The sequence below is a fragment of the Buteo buteo genome, chromosome 4 (genome assembly GCF_964188355.1).
Source record: "Buteo buteo chromosome 4, bButBut1.hap1.1, whole genome shotgun sequence".
NCBI lineage: Eukaryota > Metazoa > Chordata > Aves > Accipitriformes > Accipitridae > Buteo > Buteo buteo.
Window position 1 is genome coordinate 60,254,697 of NC_134174.1, and position 25,959 is coordinate 60,280,655.

Genomic DNA, 25,959 nt, shown 5'->3' on the forward strand with positions numbered 1-25,959 from the left:
AAGTTGACATAAATAAAAACAGATACTCTGTTTACCCCTCTGAAAAATCATACTAATCCACCTCTTAGAAAGCTGTAAAGTTTATTTCATCACTGTTTATAAATTGCTCTGAGGGCATTGTATTAAGAATGCTACAGACTTGCAAATTATTATAATTACCATAGTATTATGACTAGATTTTCTAAATAGATTTTGAACTCTTCAGGCCAAGCTATGCCTGTTTTATACAGAACTGATCACACTGCTAAAGGCAGTGTCAGAAACATATATGGGATGCAATATTCCTAGGTTACAGGTGTTGTGTCTATTACAAAGGAAGGGGCAAAATGAAGTTCTGTTGGCAGGTCTCGCAAGTTCCTAGGCAAATCATCTCTTTGGCCTATATACATTTATAATTTTTATTGTTTGTAATTTTATAATTCTATTAGAATAGAATAAATATAATTTTATAGCATATAGTGTATAATTTACTTTATAATATAAAATAAGATGTACAATAGTATGCTTAAATGAATAATAATAATTATAATTGTTTATATAGTTTATTATAGATTTTTTCTATGTTCATTTTATATAGTTGAATCATCACTGCGAAAATAAACATTTGTGAGATACTTGTTATTTTCTCAGGCAACCGTGCGTGCAGTGAAATGCTGCTCAGCAGGAAGCAAAGCAAAAGGAGTTAGCTTCAAGGTTTTTGCTCTGTGTACTATCTGGGTGGACAAAACAATCAGGATGGCTTCTACAAGTAAAAGAAATTCTGCAGGTATGAAATTTCATTTACTAAGATTTGTCAGTAGTAAGGTTGAATCAGGTTTCTATTCATTCTTATCAATATACGATACCATTCTCTTTACCCTCCACCTACTAGGGATTTTGTGGTAAACAATAGGTGAAAAACAGGGGGAAATAGCATACTGAAAAATCTGGAGATCTCATCTGGGCTTACACTGTGTGTTAATTCTGGCCCTCTGCTTCCTTCCTTAAAGAATCTGTCCTAAATGCAGCATTTCCCTTTATACCAGATTTTTTCTTGTCCCTGACACAGAGATTGAACTGACATTTGTAAAAAATGTTAAAATCCTTAAAAATTAACTGTGAACTGGAAGGTACAGTCAGTATCTCCAAGGCACTGACGGAGAAGCCTTACCTCCACTGAAGTCAGTAGCAAATGGGATTTCAGAACCAAGCGTTTCTTGCATCACCCCAAAATTTGGTCATGTTATATTTCCCAGGACTTATGTATATTCTCTACTGTCCCTTACTGGAAGATCCAAAATAAGGTTGACTGTGCTCCTTTCAGTCACTGGATTCTTAAAAAAATCTTAATTTCCCAAACATGGTTTATAGCTTAAAAAATGGAATAAGATTGCCACTCCTTTCATTGGGTTTTAAAGTGCATTAATAAGACTGAGATTTTTATTAGAAATTCATCAGTGATTAGAAAATGTGAATCTTAAACTACAACTGGCCACAGGTTATGCAGGGTCGTGAACAAATACATTCAGGCATTTTTCCCCCCCCAGGTTTTAGCTCATATTTTACTTGTAAGACTTTTTCCTGTTGTCACATCACGATTCACGGTGTAAGATGATCTATCCTTAGCTGTGTTTGCAACTGATCCAAATTGAATGTCATCTACAAATTTCATTAGGGGGGCTGTTTACTCTCTTTCAGGAGTGGAGTTAAATAAGACCATACTCCAGAAGTTAAATAAGACCAGTTAAATAAGACAGAGGCTCTTCTGACCCCCCTACATTGTCACTATCATTTGTTGACAGTTTAGGTCTGTTGTCAGCAGTAACACTGATCAGAGAAGCATGGCCTGGCCCTATATTTTATAGCCTTGATTTGTGTTCATCTTCTCTAATTGTAATGTGCTTTATGGCCATTTAAGCACAGAAACCTGGTGCTCAGCAACAATTTTCAGTTCAAGCAGATCTGTGTAAGAGATTAATTGGCAACAAATTAAGTAATGGTGTTGTTCATTTCTCTTTGATTAGTGAGAACTCAAAATACATTTTGCCCTGAAGGTGAAGTCTACAAGCACGGATTCTTCATCAAATCACCACCTCTTCAACTTTTCGGCTCACAGGTATGCTAGCACAGATTAGTCATATTTCAGCAATCCCCCAACAAGCATCTGTTATTTCTGCTATCCTGAATTTTAATGAGAGACAAATTGCTTTCTCTTCGGCAGAATTCCTGGAAAAGGCGTTTTTTCATCCTGTCCAAATCCAGCAAGGGCAATTACATCCTGAAATATCTAAAAGGCCAGAACATAAAAGGCTCCATAGCTGTTGATCAGTATGTAACTCAAATGCATCACCTTTTTATTTTAAGTCATGCATCAACACTCTTAAATGGCTACTGTACAGGCACTTGTTCCTAATTGAGGTTCTTGATCCAAATCCCACTGAACTCCAGAAAAAAGTCCCTGGGGCTTTTGTAGGCTTTCGGTGCAACTTACAGTGTATGATATAGATAGAAGTAAAAATCCTAAATTGCTTTGATGAAATTTGATACATTTATGTGAGTGATTGTCATGATGTGGTATCTGCAAACCAGACATCTTGGCTCCATGATCCCGAAGGCTGTATTCCTGTAGTAGAAGATACTTTATCTCCTGTGAGGACAGTGCTATGCATTCACTCACATGCAAGTAAGGATGGACTATGCCACTCAACTGTGGCACACAACCTTTCCCACCTTACAGCTTTACAAAGTGCTTTGCAAGTTGTGCAGAGGTCTCCTGGCTTTCATGTGGCCCTTTGGGCTGATGCTGACTGCCCCACTGCCTTTTACTCCACCAAGATATTGCTCTGCTTGGCTCATTTCAGTTGGTCATTTTATTCCTCTCAGCACAGTGCCCACTACAGCAAGGCTGGGTATCATAGGCTTTGTACTGGCACCTTTTTCCATGTCACATGTGGTGTGAGATACATAGAAGGGAAGCAGTAAACGTAGAGGAAAATGTACAGATTTTACCAGTCAGACCTGGGGATTAATATTCCAGGCTCCTGGAACTGTTAGGCATGGAGGTCACTGGACTCACATTGCTGTTGTGCTTCTTCTATTAAAAGGATTTACATTGTGAAGCTCTTGAAAAAATGCCAGCTTGCTCAGTGGTATGTGGTTACATTATTAGCATCATTATTATTGTTGTTATTTTTACTTATTTAACTTCTTAGAAGTTAATGGAAGTAGTGCTTCTATTTAAGTATCCATTAAGAGTACTTCTTGTCTGTTCCTCTTCTCCATTAAAACACTGTTAATATACAATTAGTTTCAAATCAAATGTATTGTTCTGTAGTGGTTCAAAAACATCTGCCAGGAATTTTTTTTACTGTCATTTCTTTTCAAGATTCTGTGTTAGACCAACAGCCCCTTTTTTTCAGAAACGAGGATCCAAAATCTGGACACGAGTCTTTGCAAAAGTTGATTATTTTTTTTTTTTGCTTGGAAGTTTTCTTCATTGAAAGACCATGTGTTTTAAATGTGTGCACTTTTTTTCTTGACAATTTTTTCTGTGGAAAAATGTTTACCTTTCCCATGTAGATCTCATCATATTACGCTGTGCTTAGAGTAAAATATGCACATACACACACATATGTATGTGTGTGCATATGTTTGTATGTAGGTATGTATAGTTATATAGGATGTTTCATATGGTTATCTTAACAGAATCATAAATATCGAAGTTGGCATAAGCAATTCTGAAATTATGGAAACAGTAAGGAAGATGTTTAAATGCCTTCCTGAACAGGTGATGTCCATCAGTACTGGAAACAGATGTTACTACCTCATTGGCAGCAGCAGGTAGGCATAAAAAGATGTGGAAATGCAATATGACATTATAGTTATATTAATGTTACACTAAGCTGCTGCCCCAAGGCAAGGTCCTACTCCTTCACAGCTGCTCCCATCGCTTCCTGTGTCTCAGCTACTGATGGCACAGCTCTGGGATGAAACAATTCAGCTGGTTGATCCAATGGAAAACTGCTCTTTTCTATGCCATTTTTTTCCCCTGTGGCCAGGTTAATTTTTGCTGGTTCAGACAGGTGAGCTAACCTTCCCTGCAGCCACACTGTTACAACATCCCACAGGTGAAAGTAGTGGGAGCATGCAGCTGGGAGTGGGGATGGCAGTGGCAGTACATCAGTGTGGCAGTGCTGTGTCAAACTGTACCGGTCAAGGGTCAAGGAAGAGCAGAGAGCTTTGTCTTCTCACCCAGCAGCTCCTGGGAGTTAGGAAAGCTTCTGCTCTTTATGGATAAATCACAGGAAATAATCTTGCCCTGGAATACTAGGTTGTTAATCAAGGGAAGCAGACTGAAGGGGAAAATTCCCCCGAGGGAAAACAGATCCCCGAAGGAATGACTGGGGCCTTTACTGCAGCAGGGTGGTGTGCTCCTTGCTCTCCCAGGCTTCAATCCAGTCCTCAGCAAGGGCAGAAACTGCTGCTGTAGAGGTGATCAGCCAAAGCTCAGTTAGGTGAGAGAGGACATTTGGCATGGTGCTCCCGTGCTGCTGCTTCCCAGCTTCTCCTCTTCAGTTTCCCAGCCACAAGCATGTCAGGAGTTTTTCTGCCTTTATGCAGAAGAACAGCTGATGTGTGAAATGCTGATAAGCATAGAAGAAAAACACATACCTGTCCGTTACTTGAGCGTGCCATACCACGCCTTCCCCCAGGGCACTGCTCTCACAGCCCACACTCCATGGGAAGCATTCCAGAATTAATCCAACTAAATCCACCGCAAGCATGAAACAGGGCTTCAGGGGTCCTTTCATGGCATGTTTCTCATTCTGCTCACCCAAATGCATTCCCAAGCCTTGTTAGCTGTCATTATGGCAGGACTTGGCAGAGCAGCATTACACACAGAAAACGAAGCAGAAAGCACCACCCCACCTCTCCCTCCCTCTCCCTCTCCGTGTCTCTTGCACACACACACAGCCCCCCCCTGCATACCTTTTAGCTCCCAGTCTTAGGCTGCACATCTCTGAGTTCAAACTTTGCCACCTGGCTATGGCCACCCAAGTACTCTCTCTTGAAAGGAAGGTGCATGTTTTCCCCATTGATTTCAGGAAGCATTATTTTGGGCCCCATAGGAAGAAGGGGGTAGGCAAATGGGTTTTGCTTGTGTTTTACCTGTGAGTAGGTTTTCATTTCTGTTGTTCCAACCTACAGGCAGGAAACAGAGGATTGGGTCACTGTGATATCTTTGATCTGCAGGGATGCCAAAAGAGGTGGATGCTGCCCTCAGGTGATACCTTACTGCAGTTGATTTTAGAAAGAAAAAAATATATAATTTCATTAGAAACCTGTGCAAAGGATTTTTCCTGATTTTGGCCTTGCAAATTGGCTCTTGCCTTGGTTAATCAGAAATTCATTTTCCATATAAATCCGGTACCCAGGCTTTATGCATTAAGCAGGCATTGCACAGTCTGTCTGCGGTGGGATTGATTTTACATTGAAGGAATCTCTTTGAAGAGTAAGCCACATGGAAATTAGGAGATGATTGACATTATGCTGCAATGAATTGCACCTTTGATGTGTCAGAATGAAAACTTGTGTGTTATTCTTACCGTGTGCTTTTTGGTTATATCTACATGCTGTTTTACAAACCAATCCACATCTGGTCTGTCAATGTTATGAACCAGCTGGAATCCCTGTTAGTTCAAGCTCAGGCCCAAGTTTCTGCACCTTGTCAGCCAGCCAGGCCTACTAGCTCAGACTCAGCACTGAGCTACTTACATCCCTGTAGCTTCCAGTCAGCTCAAAGTGCAAGCAGGGCAAATTTATGTCAGCCTGAAAAATGCCATGTAGACAACCTCTCCGAGCCATTAGAAGTAAAATTTGGACTAGTGGAATGCACTGGTACATGGTAGCCCATGCCCATCAGGTGCCTGTCTTCTTACACTGCTGTAATCTTATTTCCAGAACCAAGATCTTCCAAATCCAGAAGTCAGAAGCCGGCCCTCCTCTTTGCCAGTACTCTTGAATTCTGTAGATACGACCAGTTTCCCGGACAGCCAAAGCTGCCAGAAGGTAAACAGATTAGTCATCCTTAATAATGAGTTTGCTCCTAGGGGTGACTGTGAAATTTGATTTGTGTAGTTGCTTGTTTTCATCAAAAGTTCTTCAGAGCTTGTGCAACGGGTGCCCGGGTGGTCTGTTCTGCTCTCTGGTGGGGTTCCTGAGTAGGACCTGGATGATAACATCAGAGAGTCCCCACAAAGGAAAGACTGTTGAGAAAAGTCTGCATGTAAGTAAAGGCAGGTGTTGATGGCAATGAGAAATGATACTCATTGGCTGTCTCAACTGACTGGCAAAGATTAGTGGGCATGAAGTAAGCCCCTGAAGATTTGCTTTCACATGCCTTGGCAAAGCCATGTGATGATTGTTTTGGGAGCTACTAATCACATTCCTCCTGTTTTATGATTGTGCTGTTCTTTCTCTCTTCAGGCTGTAAAGCTCAGAGAGGAGTTCAGGTCCAGTTCATCTGTGCCTTCCAGATCTTCCCCCTCAATATTTAAATAGAAAGGAAGGAAAGCATTGCTGCTCTCCCAAAGCAATTGCAGTCCCCTGGTGACAGGCTGAAAAGCAGCCAAGGAATTGTTGGTTTTCTCTAGTCACAAAGCTGTGTGCAAATGTCCCAGCTAGAGGAAACTGAATGCAGGTGAAGCACTTGCAGTGTATCTTTAGGAGGAGTCAACTTTTTTCTTTTGTATACAGGAGAATGGTTCCTCAGAAGACAAGAACAGGCCCAGTTCAGATCCTGGCTCTCATCAGGCTCAGTGTGACTCACCAAGAGGAGTTTTTCCAAGCCAGGTGAGCAGAACAAATCAAACAGCTCTTGAGTTGTTCAGTCTGCAGAAGTGATTATTGGCTCTTATCTCACCTGAGTATCTGTAACTGTAGATTATCCACCTATTTTCCCAGCACATTGGGTTGGTTTTCACTGTGAAAGTTTCCTAAATATTTAGTCTGTTGTCTTGTTTAGCACTGAAAATAACCTTCTAAGAACTTGCTTGAAATACCCTTTGTTTACTTTGCTCCTTGGAGGCAGATCCTCAGAGTTTCTGTGCAGCAATTGCAACTTGTGGCAGCTCTCACAACCTCCATCAAGAAAACTCTGAAGTTGCACTGCTTGAGGATTTGCTCCTCCCATCACATTTCTCAGATGTGCTGCAGTCTTCCCAAATGGTTTCTTTCTGCAGCCTCTTACAGTAGCAATTGAATCAATGTAACTGAACTAGAGAACAAGGGCTTGTTAAATTGAGGCACACCTCAGGACTAGCCTTCTGTCAGCATAAATATGACTTCAAGTAGTTTAGCTTCCATATCTGGCAGGAATGATTTAAAAAGATACAATGATGAATATTATCATGTATTATCGGCTAAACGTTCCAACCTGTGTTCCCTGAACAAACACCTGCAGCAGTTTCGGATGGTTTTCACCCATCCTCTGCCCGGGATTACTGCCTTTGCAGCAGAACCAACAGAAGAGAAGCACAACCAAGGCTCCACCTCACCAGTATGCAGTTGACAGTTGAGTTTAAACACATCTTTATTGGCAGGTTATGCATTGGACTATGATCTGGAGCGGCTGAGGTACAGGGAAAAGAATCTGTTCTGCAATCATAACTAACAGGGTGGTAAATCACATGCTGCAGTCACCATCCATGTATATAGGCTGGCAGCAAGCATGAGAAAGTACAGCTAAATTTAGTGGAAAGAAGTGAAAATAGTTGCAACTACATTGCAATGCCATGGGCAGTTAGCACAGCTCAGCTGATGCACAGAACTTTATGTAGCTGCAGTAATTCAATTGTGAGTCTGAGCTCTGAAATGCATTGAGTTAACCCTTAGTCATAACAAGACGCTCTGTCTCTTTCTTATGCATGCCTTTTCTGTCTCATTCATTAATTCTTCTCATACTTATGATGCCTCAGGGAGCATGTATTATATGCAGCTGTTCAGACTAGGACAGACTGACCATGAGGGTTAAAAGATAAGGAATTTGGATTTTACCTTTTCAGCCTGAAGCAGAGGGAACAGCAGAAAGCTTCTGTTTCTGTTTCAGCATGTGTGAAAATAAATTACCTTGCCATACAGCTAACAAGAAACAAAAATGTTTGTTCATTCGATAAAAATATTTCACTTGCCTCATAAGTTTAGCATCTGCTAACATCTCCAGATCTATTCTCTGCTCAGTGTTGTCTAGACAGCTGACTTCCACATTAATCCCTTGTATTTACTTTCTTTTAGAAGTATGACTCCACATTTCTAGTATCTGATTCTTTTTGCTTTTTATTGGTGGTTCCCTCATCCAGCCCCAGATCCTGAAAACTATGGTCAGTAGCCGTTAGTCATGCAAACAGGCCTCTGAATGTTAGTTGAGTCTAGTCACGCAGGCAGGGACCCTGAAGAAGTCTGGGGACCTGGCTCCCTTTCAACCCACATTTTGGAGCTCCCAAACCATATCTGACTCAACATCTTGATACACAGCTTTCAATACCTGAAATACATCAAAATAAGGAGCCCTGACTTACATCACCCATTCTGTGCATTACTGTATTGCAGGCACCTAGGCATCCTTGTCGGGATATGTTTGGCACACCTGATTTTTTGAAAGAGAAGTTCCTCTGTCCAAGGGCATAATTTTCCTAAGGAGCCTATAACTAACAAATGCTCAGTTGTTCTCCGGGTATCATTTCCATCTTGTGCTACAGCCAATTTTCTCCATAGTCTACTTTAATGTAAATCTGCATCATGGTTCAACAGAGGCTTAAAGAACTTGTTCAGCTGTACAGTTGAGAATAACTGTACACTGATGTTAACTGCACTTCTCTGGTGGTAAAGCACCTGGAGGAACAGAAATGTCGGCAAACTGCCTTAGGGAAACAGTGCTGATGCAGCTTAACCTTCTCCTTCCCATTGCCCCTGTAATCTGCAATGGTGCCAAGGAGAAACACTACGCATTTGGCAAAAGGTAGCCAGTGTCAGTGATTGAAGGCTCAGTTTGTGAAGCTGATGAGTGCTGTCTGCTCTCTGAGATTTCCTAGGAGTTGGAGGGTCTCAGGACTTCATAAAATCACCTCCTCTTCCCCGTTCTCCCCAAGTGTTTGCTTTTTTGATTGATCCAAAGCCCCTGAAAAGTCACTAGGAAACTCATTCATTACTTTAGATCATGACCACAGAGCCAGTCTTGTTCCTGCTGTGCTTTTGTTACACGCTTCTTAAAGGACCGTTTGCAGGTTTGTTCTGACTCTGACTGCATGCGTTGCTTTTTATGTCATTTATACCCACAAGGAACAAAAATACATTCATCATCTTTAATTTCTATTCAATGCCAGTTTCTTCTCTTTACATGTGAGAGAGTAATTAGTTTAATTTACTTTACCTTGAAAACAGTGATATATTCTGTGGCATGTTTAGCAATTATTAAAATGATCACCATGGAAACCAAGGATGTAAGTGGAGAGATAAAAAACAGTTGCATCACAAACATGGCATGGCGAATTGCATTGGGAGGCAGCTAAATACTAATTACCGTGCTCTTCGCTATAGTGAAGTCAACAAGGAGACATAAAAATAAATAATTTATCTTAGTGACTGAGAAAGGTAAACTTGGTGGCAGGATTAATTTCTCCTTGACTTACCAGATTGCCACAAACTTAGTATTTCAGGTATTTATGAAGGCAGAATATCACTCAGGACACAAAGGATTCAAAATCAGATCTCCAGACCTCCAGGTATGTTCTAGTTAATGGAGAAGTAGGAGATAATAGACTTCTCATTAGTCAAGGAAGTCCCAAATTCATTCTTTACTTGATAGCGGTTAAAAGGTGCTTAAAAAGGACAAATATATCCTGATCCAATTATAGATTTCCTACAGATTTTTTTCCTAGTGTAAGGACTTTAGAAGTGAATGCAAATAAAAAATCTTCTCCACACAAGTGACCCTAAATGCATGCGGACTCATACGTGAAGTGTTTAACCCACTTGATTTTTAAACAAAATAAGAGGTTGTGAACATGCAATCAATTCCAACTGCCTGGTTACCACAAATCCATCTATGAGAAGTATTAATACCAGTGGCCAGTTTTGTCTGTGTGCCATTGATCTCAAAAATAGAAGAAGGAGCACAGATACAGAAACCTTGTTTCTAAAACAGACTGGCCCTGAGCATATCTCACTTCAAGGAGATACATGTCTTCCCATGTTTTCTGTGGGTATTTGCTGATTCTATTACTTCTCCGTGTAAATGGAAAATACATGTTAAACAATCTGTATAATTGAACCTGTTAAATACAAAATGATTCTTTTAACAGGATAAAAATCTGGGAAAGAGTGAGGAAAATCTGCTGTCATCAGATACAGATGAAGACATCAAAAAGGACGAAGAAGATTATTACCAAACTCCCAGCAATATTTTATCAAAGGTAGTTTATCAGTTCTACTGGTTTGTTAACAGCCCCAAGGAGACAGATACAGATGAAGACATCAAAAAGGACGAAGAAGATTATTACCAAACTCCCAGCAATATTTTATCAAAGGTAGTTTATCAGTTCTACTGGTTTGTTAACAGCCCCAAGGAGACAGGACATATTTAATGAGCCAAAGAGGAACTGGTATGAGGAACCTCTTTTCTTTGCAAAAGAAATACATAGATAATAGGTAGGTAGGTAATAGAGCTTTCATTTGTACAAGAAAAAATACACTAGATTCAAAGGATCTTTCTGGTAGAAAGCGGCATTTTGACAAAAACATTGCTGATTTTGTTGAAATTCCCCAAATTGACCATTTCATTGTAAATGGCTCTTGCCTATTGTATAACAGGGGGGTTTTTTTCTGAAAGTGAAAACTTCATTTAGAAAATGTAACAGTATATTATTTTTACATATTTTAAAATGTAATTCTTTTGAGGGATCAGTAAGCTGCATAAAACCAAGCAGTACTTTAAAAATGCTGTGAAACATTTTGGCACCTACATTTCATTCTGAAACAAGGGAGCAGGAGGAATCATACTGGTAATTTTAAACAAATTTTGACACCTAATTTGGGAGGCTAATTTCTCTAGGCTTCCCATGTAGTTAGTGGTCAGGAGAAGCTAAGTGGTCAGTCTTATGCAGAAACCTCTCTCCCAAGACTGTACAGCTAACTGAAGGACATTAACAATATGATTTTGTTATATAATCTAAGTGCTCTAAGTTAAGTACACCCGAAGTACAAGACTTTTTTCAACCTGCTTAAAATAAAACATAACACAGTTTTTGTGGTAGTACTTTAGAATATAGCTGGTTATGTCCCAGTCTGAAAGTGTCAATAATACCAGAGAACATTAACTTGTAAGTTTCAACCACCTTTGTAGCTCACAGTTTCTGGAAACTGATTTATTGGGGGGGAAAGCTGAGCTATATTAGCCGATGTGTTTAAACAGCATGAGCACTGCACAAAATAAGGAAATTAAGATTGTTTCTGTAGGCAGAGCAATGATATGCTGTTAGTGTTTTCAGCAGTGCACTACTGAAGTATCAAAGCCTGACCCTACAGCTGAGTCTGATGTCCCTGTGCAAGAGAAGCCAGTGCGGAAGAGCCCAGTAAAGGACAACATTTATATGTCAATGAAATCACTGTAAGTAACAACTTCATTAAGGTTTTGCAAATTAAAAGTGACATAGCGGTACAGATAGAGCTGTCATCTGTGGTATTTACATAACAATATCTAGAGGCTGCATCTTGTATGAATGAGTCCCTCTTTGGTCTTGGTTCAGAAAGTTCAGAACTTGTGGGAATACCAGAGTGAAATTCAAATTCATCAGCATGAAATTTAAACTCACATTGCAAACACATGCATTTAGAAATGTTCTGACTATAGGATGCAGCACTTTTTGTTGACTTACACTTTTTCTAGGTTTTCATGACATAAGAACCTACCACTTTTCTCAGATACCGCAGCCAAGCTCCAAAAACCTTTCAGACAGGTAGTCTCCAAAGCAGGCAGCATTATTTAGTGGTTAGAAGAGGAAGGTAGACATGGGGCATTAGTTCCCAGCTTTTCAGTAAGAAGTTACATGCTCCTGAGTAGTTCATCTCCTTCCTTCCATTTTCCCATCCAAAGAATGGGTCTGATGCTGTGTACTTTGAAAGTACAGTGTTTGGCATGTCACAAAGAAAGACCTGAACTTTGTGTCACAGTTGTAGTGCCACTTGGGAACTTTACGACCTCCACAATATAGCACAGTATACTGAAGAGAAGTGTGCCTACACGGTAAAACCATACCTCCTGAGCCAGAGGACTGGTCATTAACTGTTAGCTATGGCCTGCCACCTACAGACAGTCAGGTCTTATGTCGCATAATGGGAGGCAATTGGAAATGCCGACCCACAAACTAGTTTATTCCAATAGAATTTATTCAAGTTCGTCTGTGTCTTTGGGAGCCCCTGGAGGGAATTACTATAAAAACCTCACAAGCCTATGCCATCTGAGTTGAAATATACCAAGAGCAGCTTTTGCTACTAATCCCAGTTTTGTCTGGGGTGTGGAGGGGAGTTGGCTTCAGGCATTATAAGGCTTATCAAATAAACCTAAAATGCGTGCAAGTACATCTGAGTTATTGTATCTCCCAGGGGACAGCATTATATCCCTGCAGAAGCCAGTACAGCCAAGGCCAACAATCTGTACTCAGTTTCTTTGTCAAGGCATGTTGTTAGCTGGAATGTTTTCAGGCTTAATAAATAGTCTTTAAATACTGAAAAGGTTTATTTTGGGATTTATGGTCCATTTTTAGAAGGACTGTTTATTTTACTTAGCTGTAATTTTGTCCACTGGATATTCTACAAGAACTTGTTATTCTTTGCTTCACTGATGGCTATTTGATCCAGCTTCAAACACAGCAAGAATGCCTGAAATGGTCAAGCCAGTTCATTTTTTATCATCATTCCTCTGCAGTAGGTTGCTGGATGAGAGTTGTCAGCTCATGTGCAGACGTGATGGGGTCCCATCTCCCCCCAAATGCCAGGACAACAGTGCATGTCCAAGAGACTTGGAAGCAAACAGAGACCTAAAATTCCCAGAAAGCAGCACCAGTCAGCAGCCAACCCTCCAGAGAAGGAAAAATTCATTACCACTTTCCGTGGTTCAGTTGTCTATACTGCTCAGGTAAGTGTCTTCTCCATTTTTGTTGCAGAGAAGACAGACGTGTTCATGGATTTCAGCTGAGGTACAGGTAGAGCGTGCCAAGCCTGTCAGGGTTCAAGGAGTGTCTGGACAACACTGTCAGTCATATGATTTAATTTTAGGTAGTCCTCCAAGGAGCAGGGAGTTGGACTCAATGATCCTTATAGGTCCCTTGCAACTTGACATATTCTATGATTCTGTGGTCTCTGATGTTTTCTCTCACAGTCAAATTACAGATGAGACCCAGCTGCAGAATTTGGATATTTTCATCCCCCTGGCTGATATTAACAGTTACCTAAAACTTACTGAAGCAGCAGGACAAATATGGTAAGTTCTGGATGTCTTGTGATGGTGCCTGTCGGATGTGAATGAGTGACAGTCAGGTACAGAAGTGTACAACCATACACATCCATGTACAGTTTTGGCAGTGCAGAACAGGGCAGGGTCAGTGTGTGCTGGTACTTCAGTGTATACTTCAGGTATTCAGTGTAAGGAATTTCTGCTCTTTCTGACTCTTCATGTACTTGAGTTTCTATTTCAACTGCTGTTGAAAAGGGCTGTATAGAATTGAGATGCCTCAGCATGCTGTGTAATAATTAGCGATGAAGTCCCACCCCAAAAGCTATTCTTCTAATATTGGTGTGAAATCACCTAATTACCACTAGTCAGTTTTGCCTTTGGTTTGGTGAACCACAATGATTGTGTGTCTCAGAGATATAGTGAGAGGATATATCTTGTGATAGGGTAAATAGGGTGTCAAGCTGACTTGAGTTGGATGTGAGCACAAAATTATCTCTGAATTAATCCCAGCAGTGGTTCAGTACTAGGAATCAGTGCTAGGCAGAGATTTTCACAGGTAGGTGTTATGGGCTAGAGCACATACATCCTCTTAGTAGTCTGTTGGAAATTATTGCTCTCCCTAGACCTTCAATATCAATGACTAGGATAAGGAGGATGCAGCAGAAAAAATGCTCAGTGCATACTCCTGTACTTCCTGTTGACCTTTCACTGCCACACAGCACTGAGACTGCGTTTTGCTTCTGCGCTTATATTCACACCGATTAGGTGCATGGTGTGCACAGCAAGTCACTTCGTTTCAGCCACTGTCAGCAAGAAGAAAAAATACCATTGCAAAAGGGACTGGAAATGGGACCCCACCTCAATAATAGGATCTACATCTAAATTTATAGAAATTTCTCTTTTCTATGGAAATTCATATTGAAAGAATTTGGAACAGAGCACTAAGTCTAACTGTCAGATCAGCTAATTCTAAATAGCTTATCATCAAGGAGAGTCTATCAGAGACCAGCAAGAAAGAGATACTGGAATTTCCATAAGGGTCCTGTCAGGACAGCAATGGATCTCTGATGCTCGCAGTTATATCATAGATAAAACACATGATAATAAGTTTTAATTCCATTCTTTTGGGATGACATTGGAAATGAACTTAGTCAAACATAGGGCTAAAACACCTGCAGCAGTGTACATGTACCTGCAGCGAGTCTGGCTGACTGCTTTTACACTGGCATCCCCAACTCTCACTGGTGACCTAGCTAGTACCAGTCTCACTTGTTAACAGGCTGCAATGTCAGTGTCATGTGCCCTTTTAGGCGGACCTGTTGGGATGGATGAAGCAGCTTGGTTTCAGCTAGAACCAGATCAAAAAGTTGCAAAGTCATTCAACCTGTGTATTATTTCCAGAGGGCAGTACCGTAAATGCAATCCTGTTCAGCCATTGCCATTCTGTTAGCAGTAACTAGATATCCCGTATGTTTCCTTTATTGTCTAGTATCTCACAGTGGACTGGTCCTTGCCGACTGGGATGTTTGTTTAATCATGGAGACCATATAGTGGCTGTGAATGATCTGCAGCCCCAGAACGTGGAGGAGGCTTACTTCTTCATCAGCAGGTCCACAAGAAAGGAGGTAAGCTTAACTAACCTGAAGGTGATAGTCAAACGAATCAAGCCAAATGAGAAAGCAAGTTGCTTTTTGCATTTAAAGTGGCTCCATTCAAACCAGTTTACTCTGTTTTAAGTTTGGCATGAATAACTTCTGTACCAAATAGCTCCTCAGCATCATTCTGATGTAGCATCTCTTATTCCTGGGCTATTTGGGGAATGCAAGGACAGCACTGCTGTGTTTGAGGAGTTGATCTCAAAGAGTCTGAGCAACCCCAAGAGATACTACTGGGCAACCATAAATTAGAGTTACTGGTATTTTTTGGCTAAGGCCTGTGAATTGCAAACTTTAGTGGTTTTGTGTATTGAGGGCAGAGCCCTAGACTCCTACCTCCTATTGGTTATCAAGCACTACGCATCTCCTTGTGTGATACCACTTTTTTTGAAGAATGTGGGAGATTTCTAAATCATGCCTTAACACCACTGTGATCTATGACATGTTGCTACCTATGTTTCTTTCAGATGGACTCATATTTTAGTATCCAGGTTCTCTGTCCCATACCTGAACACATTCATATTTGAATTTTGCTGAGAAAGTTAAGATCAGATGCTTTTGCCATCTAAAGAAAAGAAAGACAGTCTCAGCAAGGAAAAAAATATTTATCTCTCTTAATAGGGGATTTTTATTTAGCTAGTTAAAATACAAGTCAGATAGTAGCACAAATGTTGATCAGATATAACAAGCTATTAAAATGTCTCTCTTTTTTTTTTCTTTTTCAAGGTGAAACTTACTGTATGTCGGATTCCACATTCAGATATCTTCCATGCTAAAGGCTGCTCATGTTCCTGAAAAAAAAAGACTTCAATGATTAAGTAAGTGCCGAAGTTCAAGGGAAAATATTGGGGGAAGAATGTGATATAGAGTGTATGGAGGTAATCTTTCTGCTTTAGAGCTGCCAGACATCTTTTGTTGCTGAAGTACAAAGAATAGAGAATGTGGATTTCATTTTCATTTTATGTCCTAATAACTTGTTTTGTTGACATGGATGGCATGGGTTTGGCTTGTATTTCATGGTGGCATGTACTGCAGTTACATCAAAAAAACTGAGGGTCAAATCATTTATGAAACCTTTGCACTGTGTATACTTTGTACTTCAGCAGAAAGTACTGGTTCACGCTTCCGCTTGCCTCTTTACACTGATTTACTTTGATTTATACTGAACTCCTAATCAGTTAGGGGTGTGGAAACAAACTACATTTGGAACAAAGCTGTGTTTTCCGTTGTTTCCCCTCAGCTACAGAAAGGCAAAGGCAAGCTGAGAGCTGTAGTGTTGGAGGGAAGACTGCTAAATAAAGTGTTGTGTAGTGATTCAGTGGGGCCTCCTTTTGTGTTATGCCCCTCTTGCGTTACAGTCACAAAAATACATTCAAGGGATGACAGGAAAAAGAGCTGGTTGGAGAAAAGGAATGTGGCTGGAGCACCTTTTTGTTCTTTGGCAGCCAAAATAAGCCCTAAGTGAAGAATGAATGAATGAATGGATTTGGGAGAGAGGAGGGCTGACCTGCTCTGTGGAAGTGTTACTGGTAAAGACAGCTGGGAAAACCAGAGAGACAAATGATGTATATGAAAGCATGTGCACTCGGCCCAATGCAAATGGATCACTGAAAGAGTTTTGATGCTACCAAGTACTACCATAGGGACGTCATGGGTACCGCAGCATTTCCAGAGCAAGTGCTTATTTGTTTCCCGAACAAGGATGTTTCCTGTAAATATTTATTTGTGAAGTGTCTTGCTTCCATTGCTATCATAGAAACATGACTGATTTTCAGCTAATATGACACCAAAAGGTGCTGGTGCTTGATATGGAACTGCCTGCAGGGGTGCCTTTAGTGGATGCCAAAAGGGAACTTTGTCCTGTACTACAATAACCTCTGTTGCTTACAGAAACATGGTGTTTTATGGCATGTATGCAGAACACGTACCTATTCTCTATATGGATATGTACACTTTTGTATATATGTGTTTGTGTGCAGGTGTATTTACATTCATATATATTGCTGTAAGATAGATTGTATTAATATACAATGATGTGGCAACAAACCGAATCACTGTTTTTGAGTACAGATAATTTTATCTTGCCAGATACAACCAAAATAACTATTGGGTTTAGCAGGCATGGGATTATTGATATTAAGAGATTTATATAAGCTTTGATTAAGGTGGATTTGTCCCAAAGGAAATATTTGTCCAGCTTCCAATTGAATTAGGCCAAGTCAGCTACTACAGTAAGAAACTACACTCACTAAAATCAGCGTTGGTGCCACTTAGTACAGTAGTAATTTTGACAAATGTGCTTTGTATATCTCCTTTAAAATCCAGTCTGGACTTTTTAAAAATTTGTTATAAAATTTTATTTAGCCAAAGATGAAAACAGCATCAGTAACTCAAAACAAACACACACAAATATTTATACAATCTATTCAGACCCAGCTCCTGTTCAAAACATTATTTTCCAGACTGAATGTTTTCACAGACTGTCTCTTCTGCTTTTGAGGTAAGAGTGTTTGGGACATGCTTATTTCTCAAGGTGGGAAAGGATAACTTTTTGGTATTTCTGTTTCAGTGGTGTTCAAAGGCCTGTTTGTGCTGAATTCTGCATAAAGACAGAGGGGAAACCCCAGTCCTGGAACTACAGAGGCTGAAAATGGAAGAAAAGACATTCCTTGGGAGCTATTCTCCAAAGCTGCTATGGGACTCCTTTGCTCTGCCCTGCCTCTTTGAGCACAACAAATCCATTTCTGCCTAAAGAGTCTCTGAGGGATGGGATGGCCAGCTATTACCATGCAGGGCTTCTTCCAGCTCTGTAACTGTGTCAGTCTGATAGGACAGTCCTCTAGGCCTGAATCCTAAAGTCACAGATCATCTAGTTCAAGAGTATCCACTGAGGATGTCACCCTCAACCCTTCCTGCCCAAGGTTTGCCTAACCTCTTCTCCTGAAGTCTAGAAAAGGAAAGTCCAAATCTTCCTCTGTTGTTCCAAGACTCATCTCTCTGTATAATTAGGAAGTTTTTCCCTAATTTTTTTCAGAAAATGAACATGATTTTTTTCTTGCCCTGTTTTCAGTGGGCATAGGGAATGCTTGATTTCTACTGTCTCCAGAGAAATCTTCATTCTGGAAGGTGTTTTTTCTGCCTGTTCTCCCTTCTCGTTTTTTTCAGACCAAACATCCTGCATTCTTTCAACATTTTTTCAAACATTTCCTGAAAGTGGTCATATGTCACTGAACTGCGAGACAAATACCTAGTGTTTCCAGTTATGGGTGAACAAAGGAGGTGAGACAGCCGTAAAGCAATTTCCTGGAACTTCATAGAGAAACATTTCCAGAAAGAAGTGAACTAATGAAGAAGCTTGTGAACCATACGTAGTGGTGGGAGGAGAGCCAACACCGCGGAACCTGCACACAGCATTGCTGCTGAAGCAGGTGTTAGCAATGCATGCTGCACCTCTCAGCCATGGAAGAATGTTACTTTTGGACAAGAGTAGGATTTGGGTAGATATAGCATGCACAGGATAATTACAGAATATTTCAGAAAACTGGGGGATTACTTCTGTACTTCAGTAAACAGTTACTGATGTGTTACCCCATAATTGATCATTATGTCAGTTTGCACAATGATAAATGCGGATAATTAATGTCACATATTGGGTGATTCATAACACTTACAGAGATACAATATGGAAATTACATCGGTACAGTAAATTCTGGTAGGGTGTGTGAAGTTGTCTTCCCACATACAATTAATAAATGTTTTAACACTCTACAACACATTGTATTCTGTGAATACCTCACTTCCTCCTGACACAGCCCCTCCTCGTCCTCCAAAAACTACCTGTAACTTCCCAGTAACCTGCAGCTGAGTCACCAAACAGCCCTTTTAAAAAAAGCTATACTTAAAAAAACAAGATCAATCTCATTCTGTAACATTTTCCCCAATGTGAAAATTTTACCTTTCTTCAAATGAGCAAATTCTGCTAAATCTCTGGGCTGCTTCTAGAAGAAACAGCAAAGGGAAACACCTACATGCATGGTATTACCCAGTGCTCCCTTTTAATCCAGGAAGACCTGAAGGGAATGTCTTTAAACCTGCGGCATCTGAGCGGTAATTTTTTAGTCCACCTATAGGCATTTTAAATGTGTCATGTAAGTACACACTCTTAAAGAAATAGGTGATATTGTAGCTTCTTGTTGCAGCATGCTCTATGGTGTCAAAATCTTTTCTTAGCCGGTTTCCAGGTACATTTTGGGCTATGGAGGGTTCCTGACACGGATACTTAATTTGACATGAGCTGAAATTCAGTGAATCCACAGACTAGCGAATCTATGTAAAACACAGCTGGAAGAAGGCTGCAGATCCTGAACCCTTCTTGCACTACTGACCCCATGAAGTAACCTGCTTGGACTCAGGGGCAGTTGCTGGCTGCAACACACACCCCTTTGAATCCCTCAGCATCTGCAAACTGGGTGTACAAGACACACAAAACCCAACCGACTGCAACACAGATTACATGATTAGCTAACAATTAACATGCTCCTCACTAACTCTTGTATTTCCTGTCATTGAATACGGCCAGTGTCTTAAGGTTGTTTTCCTGGCTGTTAATTCATGGCACATTCCCATGCTGCACTCACTCATTAGTGGCTGCTAATTTTCCCCCCTGAATTCCCAAATATGAATCATGCTCTTTCTACCACTCTAGTACCCTTCTCCAGCAGGAAAATGGCAACTATCCAGGAGAAAAGCAAGTTCCAGAACAGAGAGAAAGTAATGGGAAGAGAAATCTCCAAATTGGTGTGAGGTCACTGAAGTTAAGAAAAATAAAAAGCCCATTGTACAGCAAACACAAAAAAGACCACACAACTCCCACACTTCCTCTTGAGGACAACACTACCGAGAACTGGGGTTGGAGTCATACACTGACCAAGAGAGCACAAGTCCTGCAGGAGAACGAGTCCAGCCACGAAAGGTTATCTGTGCTGTCTGTGCCCATCCTGAACTGAGCCAGACACAAGCTCTCCATAGTGCAGTGTCTGGCTGCAATGCATTAGAGTCCCTCCAGCCTGGGATACCCAACCAGACATGCTTCTATGTGGCTGGACTTTCAGCAAATTAAGTCAGTAGAGGAGCACCTACAATAAAGACGGGCGATGTCACCTTGCACACCGGGGAGAGAGCGGATCAGTGGTGAGCTGGGGACACCAGGTGCTCAATCTATGTTTGCCCCAAATTTTCTGGTGACCTCAGGAGAGCCATTTTCTTGCACACACTCAGTAAAATTCAAGAAGTGATTTCAGACAGATTTGCATCGTGCTATCTCTTATCATGCATACGATCTCCAGCATCACATTCAATACTATGGATTGCTTTCCCTCCCAGAACATCTGCTGGAAACACCTCCATCAGACCTGTATGCTACAGGCGTGGGGACTGGTTCATCAATGCCCCATGCTATGGAGAGACACTGATGTGCCCATTTGGTGCTAAGGGCGAAGCCATCCTTAGTGTCCTGCAGAAATGTGGCTTACCCTCCATCGCCCTTCAGACAGCACCATCATGAGGGAACATTAGGTGATGCCCCTGCTTCCCTGCAAGGAACTGGCTTACTCCACCTGTGTGCTGCTTATGGAGAGCTGCACCAAGCAGGGCCTATGGAAATCTTCTCAAATGGATTCATCCAGTACTTCAGGCCCCATTAGGGGACATACTAATATTTACAAAGGTACTTCCTTGCTGGTGCTCCCTTTGTCAGTGCAGGGACTAGGAAGAGTGTAATGAATCCTCAGCAGAAAGCCTTAACCACAGGACCGTCTACCTTCAGGTTTGGGGAGCTGACAACGTAACCTGAGATGCGCTGAGGGCTTTTTTGGCTTGTTTCCCAGGGACGAACAGCCATCCCATGTACGTGCCTTGCTGTAGCCAGCCGCTTCCCTCCTGCAGGCCAGCCAGCAGGTTGCTGCGGGGAACTTGGAGCGTGTCGGGCAGTTCCTAGAAATGCCACTGGAATTTCAATGTTCCCTTTGGCCCCTTATCACTGTCTAATTTATTGCATCATTTAAAGAAAAGGAGAGGCCAGCCAAGGTTGATGCAAATCTTTCATTCAGCAAAAACACCTTAAGAGAAACCACGTCTCCGCGCTGCAGCAGTGAGGATATTCAGTGGCCAGGAGCATTTTGCTTGCTGCTAACAGCTGCTCAGTGACTCAGCCATCCCACCTCCATCTTACAGCAGGACCAGCTCTTCAGGGGCCACCAAGCCGCTATGGTGGGAGCAGGACTGGACTTGTAGCACCAAGTGTCTAGCCCTGTTGAATTTTCCATCCTGGGGTGCCTGGGTCACTCTGTGCCTGAGAACTTGTTTCTTTTATAACCCAGCAGCGGAGGGCGAAGAAGTTAAGCAGTTGGTAGGAGCGCTAAGACCATGACTATCAGTGGTGCTAATCTTGTGTTTCAAAATGCTGAATGTTTGCTATTATCATCACTCCACAGAGCCCTACTCACAGGCTGCCAGCCCAGGGGTCTCTTCCCCAAAGAACTCAACACCTCTGCCACCAGAGCAAACAAACCCTCTGCATGGGACGAGAGCTTCTGTCTGCAAGGTCTCCTTAGACTCCTCTTCCCAGTTCGGTTCAGTTCTTCCATCATGGTGAGGAAATGGGGTTGACAAAGCTGATTAAAGGAGATAAGAGCCAAAAGAAAAAAGTCCGGCAAGCGGTTCCCAGGTGGCCAGAGAGCAGATGAGCTGCCGCAAGCCTGTTCCGCCTTTGGCCCTGACACTTCCAGCAACAGAGGCCATCAACGCTGATTGTGCCAGACAAACTGCTGCTGCATAATGCAGCTTAAAGTGTACATAATCCCAGGCAGTGTTGTAGGATAATTAAGTGGTTTGTAATTGTAGGCTGAAAATCTGAGACAGCTGCTGCCATGAACACCAAGGATGCTGATGCCTCTTTCAGCAGTGTTAGAGCTGGATCAGCCAAATAGCTAGAGATGGAGACCGTCTTTCCTGGGAGCCCTCTTCTGTTGTAGCTCTGCTCTACATAGCATCTACCGGGAATCACCACGGTGTAGTGCAGGCCTGTCTCCAATGGCCCTGGAAAACGGAAAAAGAAAACACGCAAAAAATAAACCCAAAGCAAAAACCCAAAGCAAAAACTGATTCTGACCTTTCTCCACATGGCAGAAGTTCCTTATAAAAGTGATATCCCCAAGCCCCTGCTGCAGAAGAGAAAAACAAATCAATCTAAGCCTCCATCTTTTATAATCCCAGAAGAAAAATGAGACGAGGGGAAAAAAGCTTGGAAGAGTTAGAGCATATGCCTCGTCTGCCCTTACTTTTCTGTGAAAAGCACTGAATTATTAGTTGTATGCTATGAAACCCATTTGGAAAGGCCCACCGCATATTTGCATTTCTCAGACATGTCCTTTCCCACCTGGAAATGTTGTTCTGGCAGACTGAAAAGATCTTGTACATTTGCCCAGGATTTCTGGGCACTTGAACATCCTAAATCTGTGCACTGACCAGCTCCAGTGTTCTATGAAGCATCAGTCCCGGCGTGCCTGAGCTGCAGAGAGGGTCTGTGCGGGTACATGAAAACCAGCAAAGCACAGCAGCTGTGGGGTATGAGCAAGGGGGCACGTCCACTAACCAGTTTCCGAGCACATAGTCCTGGCTAGGGAACCCCCCCATCTGAAACTCCCAGCTCTCGAGACAGAGAGGTAAATTTGGTGAAGCGATCATTTGACGGACTGACCGGGGGTTTATCAGAAGCAGCGATGCAGGCGGAGCGTGCAGGGATGGAGAGGACAGCAGGTGATAACATGCAGCCAGGCTGGCTGAGTGCGGGTGCGAATGTCCGCTGCTGCAGGACAGAGGGAGAGAGCCGTGGGTTTTGCACAGCACAATGGACGTAAAATGCCACAGAACATCCTTCTGAAACCCAGCTGACCACAGTGGTCATCACTGAGCTACATCCACTTTTTTTTCTGTCTAAGTTTTCCCATGAAATCTGTTTCTGTCTGTGCCTATAAAGCACAGCATAAAACCATGATTTATGCCCCTCCAAGGACTGTTAGAAGGATACTACCACCATCAGCCATGAAGGTGTCACAATATTTTTACCCAGGAGGAGCCCATGTTTTCAAGTACTTGCTCCTCAGCAGCCCCTACTGATCAGTCACACATTCCATACTGGGACACATTTTGTCAAGATAACCTCATTTACACACTAAATGCCCTTAAACAGATTAGATGCCCCACAGAAATTCTGGCCTTCTACCCTCCAATTTGCCCCTCTTCTATTTTATTCAATGTCCCAAGCCCATGTCATTCTTCGCAGATGTCATTTTGCTTCCAGGCAAGTGTCCTTGTGCTCCTATTTCTAAGAATAAAGGTGAATTCTGGCAGTGTAACATTTCTGAGAAATCCCCAGTAGTGGAAGGGTAGCTGAGGGGTGAACAGAGAGGAAGGAAAACTGAGTCATGAGGAATAGCTATAAATAGCAAGAGGTACTGGAGTTAGGAAAAAAATCAAGTTAAAGACTGTAAAACCAGAATTCTGCGGAAATACATTTTTGTTATATTTGGTGATTAAAAAAAAAAAAATCAGCTTAAGGTTATTCCCTAGCATCAGACAAGTGGCAGTAGTACCTGCTTTTCAAGGTCAACTAAAGCATTGTAATAACTCAGAGTAAATATATGTCTGGTGTCTCTGGCACCATGATGAAACATCCACTTCTCCGTGGTCCTGGCACCCTGGGAGTTTCCATCCATTTATCTTTGTCTTGTTTAAATCCTGCAAATGGTACTCACTGCTGGTGATCACAAAGCTGGAATAGTGCAGGGGTGTTTTAGCATTGCAGCAAGAAGATGGGAGGATAGCGTCACCCAACATACCCAGCCTGCCGGAGGCTGTGGTCACCGCTCTTCTCCCATCAAGGGACCCACATGCTGCCTCATCTCCAGGGGCTGTGGCACTGTGTTCTGAGGGAAAGGAAAAAGGGAAAGGAAAAAGGGAAAGGGGAAAGGGGAAAGGGGAATGGGGGAAGGGGAACGGGAAAGGAAAGAAAAGAAGCAGCTTCAAGGTGTACCTGGGGGCATGGTCTGAGCCACGGTTCATCTCAGCAAGTGGCCATCCTGCACGATGGGCTCCTGCTTGCCTTTGCTGCGTCATGTTTGTTCCTGGTGCTTCCTGATGACCAGCCCAGGGTCACGGCCAAATCTGTAGTAGACAAAGGTAAGATGTTTGCTGTCCCCAATAGGCGGAGGAATCGGGGTGCTTGTTTGAATGAACATCCTGGGAGCAAACTGGAAGGCAGCAAACCAGCACATGCGAGCCCAGACACCTGCTGGCTTTGACTGAAGTCACTGATCGTTCACTTCTGTTGCTGTGTAATTCCCTGATTAAGTATCACATTTCACGGCTGTTGCAGTGTGCAACCCTCTCAAATCTTCATTCGCTCCAGCACGCTCTACCACTATCATATTTATTACAGATGCACACGGAGTCCTTCACCACCTTTTCTGTCTGCCTTTGGCTTAGGCTCCAATTTGCATGCAAGGATCTCCAGTTGAAATTAGTACTCCTCCAAGGATTAACAAGGAGAGAGAAAAAAGGAAGAAAGAAGTGAGTTGTCAACAGAAGGGAATGACTTGATTTGAATCACGTGGGGATGAGGCTTTTTATGAGCCTGATGGTGTCCCCCAGTACTTTCCCAGAGCTTTTGGGTTCATTCATGGGTGAGAGCAGATCACTGGCAGCTCCTCGCCCGCTGTGTTTGACCAAAGTGGTACAAATCAGGCAGCGAAAACCCCTGAGCGGATGATAGCCGTCCCTTTGGTTGTGTTTGGTGTGGAAAACGGGTTAACGTGAGCCATTGGATTTCCTGCGCTGTCCCATCCACGGACCCAAGAACGGCTGCCAGATCTCGAGGTGCCAGCCTCTCTGGAGCAGGGGAGTCCACAGCTGGTTCCTGCCCTGATCCTCCAGGTGGGACATAGCCAGGACGCTGTCAGCACACGGTGCTCAGCGAGTAGGTTTAGAAACGCTGCCAGGGCAGGTGAGGCAGGACAAACAGCCTCCAAGTAACTCCAGCTAAAGCTGGAGGGGTCTGCAGGTGGTGTTGGTGTGGGCATCGCTATGGGGAGGCTGTGGACCCCCAGCTCCGGCTGATGGTGGCTTCGCAGAGCCATGCCCGGCTCACCCCCTACCCTGCTGTCCTTAGCCAGGCTTTTCCAGCATCGTGCATCGTCCTTTGCCAAATGAGCACAGGGGACAGCATTCCTGCTCCCCCTTCCCCCCATTAATCTGTTAGGGCGGTTTGGTCATTTGTCATTACCTAACAAGCCATCACTAAGTGTACCACTGCCCCCCTCTCCTTTTGTCGCTGCTGCTTTCTCAAAACCAGAGGGCTCCACAGTGGAAATACTGTGTTGTTGCATGGCAGAAAAACCAGAAACCTTCACACGCTGCTGGAAAGGTTTGTCAGGGCCCTGAGGGCACCAATAGTCCCTAATGGCCCTGCCCAGCGCCCTCAGGGTGTCCCCCATGGCCCAGGACCCCATTTCTGCCCTCCCCAGGGCCATCGGTCCCTGCCTCAGCGATGCCGTGGGATGCTGCTCTCCCCTGCCCGGCCATGCGCCCCGCCGATGCTCTCCCCGTGGAAAAGCTGGGAGGAATGAGATGTGCTGTGAGTGACCACGAAGGTGTCAGAGAAAAACCAGGCTCCTGCTATTGCTGCAGAGCTCAGTTCCCAAGATGGTCGCTGGGTAGCAGCACAAAAAACCAAATTTCAGCTTTACCTCCCCTGTTCAAGCA

General features: G+C 42.7%; 1 protein-coding gene across 1 annotated transcript; it reads left to right on the top strand.

Moving 5' to 3' along the window:
- The first annotated feature begins 692 nt into the window (after window positions 1–692).
- PLEKHS1 (pleckstrin homology domain containing S1) lies at window positions 693–18,852 on the top strand. The gene is made up of 14 exons (XM_075026976.1): window positions 693–766; window positions 2,004–2,095; window positions 2,201–2,307; window positions 3,685–3,819; window positions 5,188–5,263; window positions 5,941–6,048; window positions 6,736–6,831; window positions 10,338–10,448; window positions 11,523–11,641; window positions 12,959–13,168; window positions 13,412–13,513; window positions 14,976–15,111; window positions 15,868–15,959; window positions 17,711–18,852. The coding sequence occupies exons 1-13, from the start codon at window positions 736–738 to the stop codon at window positions 15,934–15,936; spliced, it is 1,392 nt and encodes a 463-aa protein (XP_074883077.1). The 5' UTR covers window positions 693–735; the 3' UTR covers window positions 15,937–15,959; window positions 17,711–18,852.
- Window positions 18,853–25,959: the final 7,107 nt, after the last annotated feature.